The sequence below is a fragment of the Falco peregrinus genome, chromosome 1 (assembly GCF_023634155.1).
Source record: "Falco peregrinus isolate bFalPer1 chromosome 1, bFalPer1.pri, whole genome shotgun sequence".
Classification (NCBI taxonomy): Eukaryota; Metazoa; Chordata; class Aves; order Falconiformes; family Falconidae; genus Falco; species Falco peregrinus.
Window position 1 is genome coordinate 48,767,218 of NC_073721.1, and position 13,488 is coordinate 48,780,705.

Sequence of the window (13,488 nt, forward strand, 5' to 3'; positions counted from 1 at the left end):
CCAGGAGTTTGCACAAACTGGGCTTTGGGGGGTTGTTCGATACAAATAAATTTGTTTTCTCCAATCCCAAAACTATTGTCGCCGTCTTCCTGTGTGTATATACATAGAAATGTACAATCCCATGTTATTCAGAAGGGTTTGGGGCTTGCTGTGAGGTTTTCCTTCCCTCTGCTTAAAGCAGCGCCGGAGGGAAGGTGATGCTGAGTGGTTGCTCCACCAAGTAACAAATCTCCCGTATTGTTCCCTCTCCTTTATTTATCCTGAGCAGGCGGTAGCCAGGCGGTCTGAAAAAGTGCACCATGTTCCGAGGCGTGCAGCCCTGCAAATCGCTGTTTGCTTTAATCAAACCTGGAGGAGTCCGTGGGGGCCAGGATAGGTGCGACGCCAGAGATTTGTTCTATTGATTAACTCAGCACCGGGATGAGAGGAATCAAACACTGGGAGTGGATAAAAGCCGGGGAGGTGAATAGGGCTATTGTCAAGTTTGGTTTGCAGGTTATTGGGTTTGGGTGATTTTATTTTTCTTTCCTTAGCTTGGGGCTGAGAGAAAGCAGAATAACTTTTCTAATATCCCTCCCCACTTTCCTGTTTCAATTTCCCCCAGTTAACGCCGCACACCAGAGAGAACCCCCCCCCTGCCTGCAGCCAAAAGTGAGATTTCACATTATTGCATCTGACAGCTCTCATTCCTCGGGCACTTTCTTTTTCCTTCCTCAAAGGAGGCGGGCGTGGGGGCGGGTGGGGGGTGGAATCAAAGATTTCCAAACCTGAGCACCTTCTGAGACCGCAAAATGTAGCCCCTCGTCAGGAGGGATGCTCTGAGCCGGGAAGCAGGAGGGAGGGTTGATGCGATCCTGCGCAGCTTGGGAAGTTACGTTTGTTTGACATTGCGTTTGCCTTGGGCCCTTGGAAGATGTTTGTAGTTTTCAATTAATCTCATTAGTTTGGAAGTAGATGGAGGGATGGGGAGGCAGGCAGGAGAGGTGGGAAATAAAAATAATTTCACGGGGAATTCTCTTTAATGACTTTTTAAAAACATGTAATTGAAATCAGTGCTGGTGGAAAATGTTTTAATAGTGCTGAAGCCAGCTGAGGGGAAGCAGCAAGGGATGCTCAGAAAAAACCCTGTATGAGGGATCTGCTGGGATGGGACTGAGCTGTGGGGGCAAAGGGTTGGCAGGGGGGCTGGCATGGGGACAGCAGCAGGATCAGGACCCACAGCTGGGTCCCCCTAGCCTGGGCTTTGCAGGTGAGCTGCCCCAGCTGCTGCAAAGCCCCGGGAGAGCCCTACTTGCCATCATCGAGTGAGCTTTTCATTTCCTTTTGCTGCTCTCCTGAGGTTGAATTTGCAAGTCTGGAAATAGTCAGCGATTCCTGCAGCTTGCCTTTGCCTCGCTCACCGATGAGGTGCCAGACCCCACAGCTATTTACCCACTGTGGTGACACGGGGATGAGCTGGGAGGTGGTCTGGGGTGAGGACAGGGCACAGCCTGGATGGGCTCCAGCCCCTTCATCTCTGGAGGGATGGCCGGAGGAGGGATGGAGCCTGGCCATGCACTCTAGGCGTAAAAACCTCTCTGCATCGTGGTCACCACACCTGCCCCCCAGAGCAGAGCCCAGCGCTTGGGGGGACACAGGGCTCACTGAGCATCCATCCCATCGGCCAAAGTCACTGCATCCCAATTAACCACACATTCACTGGAGAGGGAGAGCTGTTCTGGGAGAGAGGCATCGCTTGCTTGGGTTTCAAGGAGGATCCTGTGGCAGAGACCCCCGGCAGCCCCCACACAGCCAGAGCTGCCCCAAGCCACCCCTTCCCATCCGCCTGGCCAGAGAGGTGTGCCCTCCTCTCCAGCCTCCAGAGCGAGCACTTAATTGATCGGATTATCCCTTATTTACTAATTAGCAGCCTAGTGCTCAGACGGCAGGAGCGGGGGCCAGCAGCGCCTTCCCTTTATACCGAAGCAGTTGGTGTTTGACGGTGGCAGAGGCTCCGTCAGCAATTTGCCGTGATTCATTTCTGCCGTGTAAAACTGAAGCTTGGCACAGCACTTTCCCCGGAGCAAAGCGCCGCCGCCGGGAAGATGCAATGCCAGACTCTGCCCACCCCTTAACTTGCCTTATTTTTCCTTCTTCCACAGCAGGGTTTGGTTTTCTGTGTTGAACGAGCTCTGTAATTACTGTCAAAGAGAAAGTCTGCTGCTCCGTGGAGGTAGCACTCATAGAGAAGATATAACCCAAGGGGAGGGACGTGACACTGACACCCAGAAGACATGGCTTTTATCCCAGAGGAGTTACCCACTGCGAGGACACATCCTCCTGTCCATCAGTCACCTCTCCCCGTCCTCCTCCATGCTGCCACCCACATCATGATCTCTCGCTCCGGGTGTTCATCCATCCTCCCCTGGATCAACACTCGCTGCCTAATGTCACAGCAGTCAGGAGAGTGAATTTGCGTCCGCATGCCTGGGGAGAGGCAGACTGCAGGATTAGGTCCACTGTGTCACCACACAGTATTTTTATTCCCTCTAGCTCTTCATTAGCGAGAATTTGGGGACTTGGAGAAACAAAACTAATCACCTGGCACCACAGTGTCTCCCCTTTCGTCCATTGTTTGCCGTTATATCCCTGCCACCCCACCAACCACCTCCACTGAAGGACAGAAAAGAGCAAACTATGACAGAAATATCCATCCTTTGCAGCCGAACCTGTGAGGTCAGCGAGAATGGCCCAAGGGTGTAAGATGCTAAAACAACAGAGTCAAAGGAAAAGGCTTAAGGGTGTGTGGCCAGGCTGGATAAACCCAACAGCTGGGGAGGAAGGACACGTGAATCCACTGATGATCCATTAGCAGGCTCTGTAAGATGTGAATCTAGCTTCTGAGCCAAAGAGCACACCTTTTGACTTATTAGCAGCCAAAACCTTGCGTGCATTACTTCGGGGTGTCCCAGGGGCATGTACAAACCAACGCTTTTCCCTACCAGAAGCCAGTTACACAACAGGAAAGTCTGACATAGGAGAACATCTCAAAATACATGGCCACCGGGGCAGGTCACTCTGTGCTGGGGCTTCTGGGCATGGAGGGTACGAGGCAGGGATGCTGGAGTTGTGGGATGCCCATGGTACCCAGCATGGAGGACAAGCTGCTGCCGTGCGGGTTCATCCTGGCAGTTAAACACCGTGACACGGCCACGGTGCCACCGGCTCCTGGCTGACCCAGGGGTGATGCTGGTTGGGTACAGCGGGGCAGGTCCTCCCACCACCACTGCATTTGCTCCCTTGCCAATGGATCAATTGTGCTGAGGGAGGTCTGGGCTGTATGTAGGTCACGCACATCGCTGGCTCCAGCACTGCCATGAGTTTGTTAAAATGAACAAGGATCCCCCTTCTCCCTCCATTCAAACCCCCTAAGCCCAGCCCTTGGCAGAGGGCAGCCTTGGCTCTCGTCCTAGAGAAGAAGAGCATTTCTTTGAGGCTTTGGGATCATTTGAGCAAAGCCAGTGTGTGTGCAGCCCCTGGACCAGTATGGACGCTGTGCCCTGTACATCCTCCTGAGCGATGTGCTCCCTGTTTGTCTGTGCATGAGGAGAGCTCTGTGCTGGGAGGCAAATTGGCAACATGACCCAGTTCATGGTTTTCTGTCAATAAGGCTGCCACCGCTCCCTCTCAGCTTTGTGAAATGGATGGGGCTGATCCAGCTCCCGGAGAAGGGGGATTTCTCTCCTGGGGCTCGCTGCAGCATCCCCTGGGGCAAACGGGGCAGCCACGGGGAGGAGGGAGCTGGATGTCCCACACACAGTTGCTCCCCTGCTTGTCTCTCCTTGGGAGGGGAGCAGATAAGAGACATCCCACCCTTTAACCTTGGGAGCCTCTGGTTTTGGCCACCCAGCTTTGATTCCCCTGGGAAGCCTTTATCACTCAAGGAGAAAACCCAAATCCTCTGGCAGCTTGGCTCCTTCCGGGCTTGCCAGCTGGAGGAAGGGGAGGGCAGGGTGAGAGAGAGAGAAGGAGAAAGCAGAGAAGAAACTTCCTCAAATAAAAAAAATATTCCGTAGTTTCGAGCAAACTTTGCGCTAGCTGAAAATTTGACCTTGTGTTCTCTCCTAGGAACAAACAAGAGCAGAACGAGGATCATATTATTTTGCCTGAAATTTGGAGTGGATCAGACCCCTGCTGTTCTGAGCTCCTGCAATGAATGGCTATAAACAACATGCATTTCCGGAGAATGAATTAAACAGTGAGCCTGAGTACTGACTGTATTTTAAGAGATGTTTATTTGTCCTCACTGCCTCTCTATAAAGAGTTGCACAAGGACTTACTAAATTTTAACCCCACATTGTTCTTGGGTAAACACTGCCCTTTATCCAGCCTGAGGAGTGCTGGCAGCAGAGATAAGCCCACATTAGCTCGGCTCTCTGGAGCACCCAGCCTTTCAGCAGCGATCCCGAGGCAGCCCTGGGCATCAGTGCTGCACCAAGACCCTGCAGACCCTGGGGGTCTCTGCAGACCCGGATCCCAATCACCTGCAGATCTCTGATAGTTTTCTACACTTCTCTGAGAAAAAAGATTTTGCGAGAAGGTGGAGAATGACCTTGGCCTGCAGAAGCGGAGCTGAGCCGGTAACTTACATCTCAGCTCCTCTCCTTACTTTGCATGGTGGAAAGGGGAAGGGTAAGAAGCCGTGAACACCAAAGAGCAGCGCTGTGACTCCCCACCCAGTCAAGCCCCAGGGACACCCTTGTGCTCAGCTCCTCCTGTCCCAGCTCCTATCACCACATGAAGCAAGCACCGTGGTGCTGTGGTCCATCCCTCGCACGCCCTTCCCGCAGGCAGCGATGGGCAGAGAAGCGCCGAGCGCTTCCTCCTCCCGCACTTGCACTCCCCACACACAGGATCACTGGTGAATACACAAAAAAAGGCGAAGGGAGGTTAATACCACTGCACACTTTCTGTTTTCTTTGATTTCCACATCTAAACAGCCTGCACTTTCGGACCATCTGCTGGCACCCAGTGGGGTGGGGAGCTAGGGCTGCACAGCCAGCGGCGTTCAAGCAAGAAGAGCAGCCTGGAGTGTTGTATTTCTAGGGGAAAAAAATGGATTTGCTGCTCACAAGGGAAAGGCTGAGTAAAAGCATGAAAAGTAAACCCCGGTGCCTTGCCATGAAAGCCAGGCCAGCTCTCCCTGCCTTACCAGGACCCCTCGAGCAGTCCCTACCACCCTGCTTTTGGGGTGTTTCAGGGCGTTTCTCCCTCTTTGGGGGGCCATAGCCACAGGATGTGAGATGCTGAATGAGTCTCCAAAAAGAAGAAGGATCTGTGCCTTGTAGAAACGTTTCTGAACTCATATTTGTTCCCTCTCCTGGGTCTGGGCAGAATGTCAAAGCCTGCTCTGAGCTGGAAATATTTTAAGACTAGCACTCACTGGAGACTGAAACAATGGCAATTCTTCAGCTACTGAGGCTTTTATAAAAGGGCTTTTGACACAGAGGCTGCTTAGGGTTGGGTTTTGCTTTTTTTTGTAGCCGCTTTTTCTCCCAGAAAACACTGTGCTAGCGTCCGTGTGCATGCTTGCGCACATACTTTCACGTGTGCAAAATGATCTGCTGGCTTTCAGCGGGGCCGTGCATGCGAATGCCCACGAGGGTGCCTGCAGCCCTGCTAGGGTGCAGCCAGCGCTGGCGAGGACGCCGCTCACACGGGATGCCATGCAGCCGTGCGGGAAGAAGGCATTTGAGAGTAAATGTCAGCTTTTGCGTTTCTGGGTTTGGGGCTTTTTTTAAACATGTGGGTGGGACTTTTAATGCCCAGATGAAGCTGAGACAGTTTCAGTCTCCAGGGCTTATCCAGAAGATTCACACAAACGCTATGGAAAGTGTCTTTTTGCTTAGGAGGATGAAATTTGACACTGCAGAGATTTTAACCCGGTATTCCAGCCAGGAGCCTCAGTGGTTAGTGTGTCGTATCTGATAAAGGCTAATCAGCCCTCCTTCAGGCACCATTCAGTTCTGATTTTCATCCGCCTCCCATGCATATTGCGTTATCCGCGATACGTACTCACGTGCAGGCAAACCAGTGCAAATGCTGCTCAGTTCTGGGCTTCCCTGGACACAAGACCAACAGGCAAGAAAAAGGGGTGAAGAAGCAGATGATGGGCCCCACAACCAAAGCCGTTGCAAACAGCTCCCAAACAGGTCTTCAGCACTGATTGGAAGCCAGCAGTGTCCGGCACCAGTTTGCACTGGTGTGGGGATGGGATCCCAATGGGGAGCAGGGTTCTGACACAGCCCTGCTGCCGGCTGCCTGCCCCGAGCTCAGCATCGCCTGGCCCCGGTGCCGGCTTGTGCCATCCCAGCCAGCCTCCTCTCCCGCTAGGTGCCTGAAGCCTCCTCAGCAATTATCCCAGTTGCTGTTTGTTCAGGCGATGTGGATTTAGCTCTCCAGCCTCATGTGTAGTGTGTGTATAGGGAAAGATAGATTGCCGCTACTTTTCAGTATAAATCACATTCCTTACAACACTCCAAAGTAGCATTTTCAACCTCAGGGTGCTAATAGGATCCAGCAGGAGAAAGAAATGTCAGCTAAGTAGCAGGCGCTGTTTGGAGAGTGCAATGGAGCTGATCCACAGCCCGGGGGCAAAAGGAGCAATCCCAGGGCAAAGGTTAAAGAGTTCAGGAGCACTTCAGCCTACTTAATTGCAACAGGCCTCTTACACAGCGCAAGATGGATGACTCAAGCCGGGCAAGGGGGGCAGAGCGGGGCCAGCAGCATCACCGGCTGGATGCAGGCAGGCGGCCAGTGACCGCGGCGGAGGGGACCGTGATGGAGGGGACCACGGCGGCATCTCGCCCCTCGCTTCTCCCCAAGATGCTGCTAGATGACAAGGTGGCCCACACCACACCGGGACCCCCGGCCACCAGCTCTGTCCCCTCCGCTGGGAGCCCTGTCCCCAGCCTCAGCCGATACATGGGAATTACATTGGAGCGGGCTGATGCTGCGGAGGATTTGTTGCAGGAGCTCAGCACAGCACTCATCCACACAGATAAATAACCGGTAGCGAGAATAACTCCACCTGCCAAGGAAATATTTCTTACTCCCCTGAAAATCATAAGGAACATTTAAAGGGGGAAGAGGGGGAATTGGTTAGTGTTGCTGTTCTTGTCATTTTTACAGGATTTGTTTTCTGATTTCCTACTATTTCGACTCTTCAGAATGTGAACATGTTTTGTATCAGCCCCAAGGTGCTTCTGCTGGGAAGGTGCTCCAGATAATATTTTTAGTAGAGTTTTGACTTGTTTTCTGACATACATCTGATAAATGTCATCAAAAGCTGTTGTTTTGCATGGAAAAGGTCTTTTGCATTATTTTTTTAATCTAAAGAAAAAGATTAGAATAAAAATATTTCATTCATTTCTCACCAGTAAGATTTATGCTGTTTCCCTGGTGATAAAAGCACAAGGCTGGCTCTTCAGACATATGCATTTAATTCCCAACTCCACCACAAACCCCCATGATGACCTTGAACAAGCCACTCGGGCTCCGATCCGTACAGGATGAGATTTTTCTGTTAAAGCTCCCATTTGGCCTCTTTGGTTGGGATAACATCTGCAAAAACCACTCATTTCAAGTGAGCACCCTGATCCCCATCCCACCACCCAACCATCCCATGGGACCCGACTGAAGGTGCTGCCCAGTGTGGGTGCCCCAGCCCTGCACCCCGAAGCCCCCCTGGGCAGTGGATGCCCTCTCGTGGGAAGAGCTGGGCTCGACACCCCGTGGGGTCGTGGGCAGAGCCCCCACAGGTACCCACAGGTGGCCGTGGGTACCCCTGACCCCGCGGTCCTCATACCCCAGCCTGGAGCGGGGACCCCCAGGCCCCTGCCCTCCCCGCAAGGCAGCCCTACCACCGGGGCATCACCGAAACCTTTCCAGGGTAAAGCCTTCGGCACCTTTTATTGAGGAGAGGAGAGAGGAGGCGTCCTGTCCACCTGTAAGAGAGGGATGGGGGCATCTCTGCTCCTGCCCCCCCCCCCCCCCCCCGAGGGTCCCATGGCCCTCCCAGCCCTGGGGGGCTCAGGTGAGGAGCAGGGCAGCAAGGATGCAGGGCAGCAGAAGGCAGCCGCCAGTGAGGCCAGGGGGCGGCTGGGGGGCTCTGGGGGAGCCGTTGCAGAGGTCTGTGTCACAGCAGTGGATGCGGACCCCCGGCAGCTCCTGCTGCTGGCAGTGACGGGAGGTGGCACAGCCGCTGGTCAGCAGGATGCCCAGGACCACTGCAAAGCAAGCACAGCGTGGGATGTCAGGGCCAGGGGGACAGCGGTGACAGGCGGGGCAGAGGGTGATGCTCTGCCAGCCTTGCACCAGGGCCAGGCCCCGTTTGAAGGCTGCAGGGTTGCCTTTGGGATGCGAGCATCGCCGGCTTGATCAGGCACCCGTGGCGACCCCAGCCCCCCAGGCAGACTCACCGCTCTCTGTCTTAATGCAGAACCGGTGTTTGAATCCCTGGTGGGAGTGGGAACAGGTGATCACCTCTGGGTTAGAGCACCCCATGTCCACGTTTTTGGTGCCAACGATGATGTTGCAGCCATAACACTGGAGTCCGGACACTAAACAAGAACCAGATGAACCACAACTGGATTTTATCAGGGGGAGAATACTTCATCTCCTTCCTAGCTGCTCTCTAACGGCTTTGCAGCGCTCTCTGCCTTGCCAAGTCACATCAAGTGCTGAGCCAGAGCCCGAAGCTGCCTGCCCACTTGTTTACCCACTGGGCCCAAAAAATATAAAGCATCTCCCACTAGATGTCAGTGCGAAATCAGAGATTAGCCGGAGAGTTGAGCTGGGATCAAGCAGTGGGAACAAGGGAGCTTTGAAACAGGGTTTGAGAAGAGTAGGGGAAACCTCCCAACCACAGACACCACCGAGCCAGGGCTCGGCTGGTCTCTGAAACAGCTTTTCCCTGTTTCACCAAATTCCTCCAGTTTTAGCTGCGCCTGCGTTGGAGGCATCCACGCCGGAGGGATGGCTGCAGGAGCACAGTTGGGGTTTCTCCCTGAATTCCCTGATCGCGGGATCTGTCAGGGGGGTAAAACGCCTCAGAAGCAGAAGGAAAATCCTCGTTCAGAGCAACTACCAGGCAACACACCCGGGACAGTGGCGCTGGTGTGTGTCCCAGAGCTTTGCACCTTGTACCGGTGGCAGCTCAGTGTTTCCGTGCAGGGTCAGCGACTGTGTCTGAGAACTGCTTGTCCTGGACCAGCATGGGAACTCAGCCATTTCTTAGATTTCTTTAAAAAAACCCATCCTTCAAAGGATATTAATTTACATCATCCACAGAGTTTAAGGCAAACGCAGCACCTGATCTCTGTGTTGATTAATCACAGCAACAAAAATCAAGTTGGGCCTGCTGTTGCCGTTGCCTTTTCCCACCTCTGAATGCCGACCCAGAGCCCTTCCCGAGCCCAACCTCGTCTGCTCCCACGGGGTTGTCAGGAGGTGGGTGAGCACCCTTGCACAGCCAGGCAGGGCAAGGGGGTCCCTGCCCCGGCAGGAGTGGGGGAGGGGAGCCCAGGGGATCCCGGCTCCTGGCCCATGCTCCGCGCCCACCTGCCCTTGTTTCATACAAAACATGATGACATTAGCTCCATCCTAAACCCGCCAACACGCAGCTACATCGCTTAGGGCAGGAATGGCCCCAAATTCATCCCCAGGATAAATCACACCTTAACAACCAGCATTTAGGGAGGATGCAAACAACCATAACTCCGAAGGATGGGGTACATGCCGCACGCAGGGGACAGCAGCACTTACCCTCCGGGAGGACGAACACCACAGTCATCAGAGAGAGGATCCCATGGGCACCTCCAGGCATGTGTCCTGAGAGCATGGGGGTCGGCTCCCAGAGCCCGCGGGGGGCTCGGAGGGCAAACGCCGGTGTCTGGGGCAGCAGGCAGAGTTGTCCTCTCCTCCTGGCTCTTTCCCCGGGCCGTGCACGCCGCTTGCTTTTCACCTGCAAAACCCTCCACCAGAACAAAGGGAGATGCCGTCAGTTCAGCAGAGATCTGGCTGCGCCTCACTTCTCCGGCCAGCCCCGTGGCACCTGGTCTCGTTATGCCAATGCTTAATTTCTCCCTTTTCCTCCTGAGAAATTCTCCGATTCTTTCAGTTCATGCACAGACCTGAGTGCATATGTGCTACCCTCAGTTATTTCTGTCCTATTTCCTCTGTCCACGATCACTTCCCATTAATACTACAGTGCAGCAGCTCTTGGAGAGAAATTCTCCCTAATCAAGATTTAGTTTTAAATCCACTTCAAAATCCTCTAATTCAGTTGGATTACGTAGAAGGGGTTTGGGGAGATGTGTGTTTTTACTGGGTTTTTTTTCCTCCTCTCTTTCCTTTCTGAGCTGCCTCATCTTCATGAACGGACCCACCGGCTTTCTGTGACATATTGTGCTATTTAAAGAGGGCAGGAATAATTTTATTAAAGAGAAGCAGTCAACTAATTTTAAATCCAAGGCTTGAGATTCTCTAACAAAGTACAGCCCTGGGGATGGCTGTGGGGTTAAAAGGAAAACTTGAAGGAGATAGGAGTGGGTTTGAATGTATCATATGCCTTTGCATACAAGAAAATAGTTGCCTTAATAAAGCAGTAAGGGGCGAAACGGGGCCAGCCCCGGGCTTGCATCGGCTCTGGAGGGAGGATGGAGGATGGCTGGGGCTGCTGGGGGCTTGGGAAGGTGGCCAGGGGCGCAGTGGAGGCAAGCACCGAGCCATGATGGCTGTGATCCTGGGGGGCCAGGATCAGACCCACAGCCACATGGGGCATCACGGACATCACCAGCTGCAGGATCAGGCCCCCAGACCCCTGTTGGCTCCTCCACTGCTGTCCCCGCAAGCAAAGCCCCGGCTCTCAGTGGAGCTAATAGGACTTAGAGAGCTAATGCTTACTAATAAGAGAGCGTGACCGAATGCATAGGATTAAAAAATTAAAATGACAAAATAAGCTGCTTATGTAGCCCATCCAGCAACCGCCTGCTAGCAACACCTGAAACCCCTCACCCTGAGCACCCAGGCAGCCCACGGGCACCTCCTCTGCCAGGCACAGCTCCTGGCCAGGCAGGGGCTTGGACCTAATCTCTACACAGCATCTTCATTAGCAAGTATGCTCGTTAATATTTTACTGGGAGGCAGCACAAACTTGCCCATGTTTGGGCATCTACGGCTCAGGATGGGGCAATTAGCACCTGGGAGAAGTGCCGAAGTAATGCAGCTTATTTATTCAAATCACTTAAACCACCCACAGTGTCTCGATTGCCTCAAAACAACACGATTATAACGAATGTCTAACACAGCAAAGCCTGAAAGCCTCGGGGAGAAGGGATAAAACGCAGGAAATGGGATTGATTTAAACACATGCATAAATCAGAGCATTCAATAAGGAGGGGAAACTAACTTTTAATCCCCTAATAAACTCTTATGTATCTGGAAGGAGCGGGAAGGAGCAGCCAGGAGCAGCCAGGCTTGGTGGCAGCAATGCACAGCAGTGCACAGTGGTGCACAGTGGTGCGCGGTGATGCACAGTGATGAGCAGCGGTTCGCAGTGATGTACAGCGATGCACAGTGATGCACGGTGATGAACAGCGATGCACAGCGATGCACAGTAATGAACAGTGGTGCACAGTGATGAACAGTGGTGCACAGTGATGCACAATGATGCACAGCGACGCACAGTGATTCACAGTAACGTACAGCGATGCACAGCTGGTAGGCCCAGGGCCATGCACCCCACTGGGCTCAGCACCTGGCTCTGCAGCTTCATCCAGCCAAGCGGTTCCTCCAGCACATGGCACCAGCTGGCCTTTCCCACTGGGAACCGAGCGGGAAGCGCCGGGAGAGCCATTGGGACCCAGGGACAGCACGGTGCCACTGAGCCTGGCGTCGGTGGGACCAGCAGTGGGATGCTGGGGTGGGTTACCCAGTGGGAGCATCGCCCCAACCCAGTGCCCAGGGCTGGGCTGAGGGGCAGCTGGTGCAAATTTAGCCCCGCGGTTTTGGTTTTATTGTCTTGCAATCCAGACACATTTATCAGCTCAGGGGCAGCAGGAACACGTCGGGAAGCAGCCTTCTTCCCCTGACTGAGAAAAATTTGATCAGCAAATCCCCCGGAACACTGGTGTTCCCACTTAAACCTTTGCGATACCCGCAGAGACGGCTAAACCCTGCGCAGATTAGACGGGTCCGCCTGCAAATCCTGCTTTAGCGCTCATCCCCGCGGCGGGCCACGTCGCACCCCCGCCCCACCACCCACCGCCGGCGGCGCTCCAGCCCCAGGCCCCGCACTCGCCCGAGGCGGGACTCGAACCGCTGTCGAAGCGCTTTCCCGCCGCCATTAGCGAGGCGGAAGCAGAAGTGCCCTCCCCCGGGAAACGCGCCCGCGGTTCCTTAGGGCTCGGCGGCGGCAGCAGGGGGCAGTCGAAGAGGACTTGGGCTGCGCTCTGATTGGCTGAGAGTCATGAATACATTAAAACAGCGGCGAAAAGCGCGCGTCTCTGCTATTTTAACGGGGTTGTTGGGGAGGGTTTATCCTCATTCGGGGGAATTAGAGTAAAAATTTTAGGTAGGGTGAGGAAGAGATGAAAAATCGAGAAAGAAAGAAAAAAAAAAAAAGGTGAATTTCTCCTCACTGTATGCTGAATAGTAACTGCTAAGTGGAGGTATAAATAGCTCGGGCACGGCAGACTGATTGTGTTGTATGAAAGGAGAGAAGGTTAGCACTCCCCTTGATAAGGATGGAAGAGGCCCCAGTGGCCTGTACAACACGCATACGGTTAAGGCACTGCCACCTACTTCGTGGCATCTAACCATGTTTTTTTCATTACTTTTTTTTTTAAAAGTGCCCCTAACGCGCACCCAGCTCCCTCCTTTTCTCTCCGCCTAGCGGCACCCAGCACAGCCGAGCCCCAGGGCAACAGCTCTTTCCCTCAGCAGGCTGCAACGCGCTCCAGCGCCATCAGCCTGCACTTAACACACGCAAAACTACATCCTTTCTACTGCACAGAAGAGCCAGCCCAGCCACACACAAACTTTGTTTTCAGTGCTGTACTTGACAAGATTAGCTAATCCTGGCTGTCAAACCACCCCTGACATGCCAGACTGGATACAATTACAGCTAAATAGAGCTCATGCCAGTAGCCCCCAGTGTTATTCCTAGGTGGGATACCAGGGACTTAAGCACAACGTTCATAAAGTGCAGCTTTCTTAGTAGATCCTTTACAGCAGGGCTCTTCAGTTTGGGGGAAAAGAATATCCTTCAAGAGATGTCCTCCTGACAACAGGAGAACCATCTCCCTTTTTCTCCACAGCTCTCTGGCTCAGAAGGCAGGGAAACAGCTACACCAGCAAAGCCATTCACACAAACACAGCTGCATGGCAAGTATGATGCTACAAAACATTCCTGAATTTCTGTAAAAATGCTTTGCTGGAGTAATATAC

At 53.5% G+C, this 13,488-nt stretch overlaps 1 protein-coding gene and 1 non-coding gene across 2 annotated transcripts; one reads left to right on the forward strand and one right to left on the reverse strand.

The window, feature by feature from the left end:
* Positions 1–7,330: 7,330 nt before the first annotated feature.
* On the reverse strand, positions 7,331–10,373 carry LOC114010470 (ly6/PLAUR domain-containing protein 1-like). The gene is made up of 3 exons (XM_027778227.2): positions 9,805–10,373; positions 8,460–8,600; positions 7,331–8,267 (listed from the first exon to the last, which is right to left on the reverse strand). The coding sequence occupies exons 1-3, from the start codon at positions 9,878–9,880 to the stop codon at positions 8,071–8,073; spliced, it is 414 nt and encodes a 137-aa protein (XP_027634028.2). The 5' UTR covers positions 9,881–10,373; the 3' UTR covers positions 7,331–8,070.
* Positions 10,374–12,741: 2,368 nt separating this feature from the next.
* On the forward strand, positions 12,742–12,869 carry LOC114010480 (U6atac minor spliceosomal RNA). Its single transcript, XR_003551899.1, has one exon. It is a non-coding gene; the product is annotated as a U6atac minor spliceosomal RNA (small nuclear RNA).
* Positions 12,870–13,488: the final 619 nt, after the last annotated feature.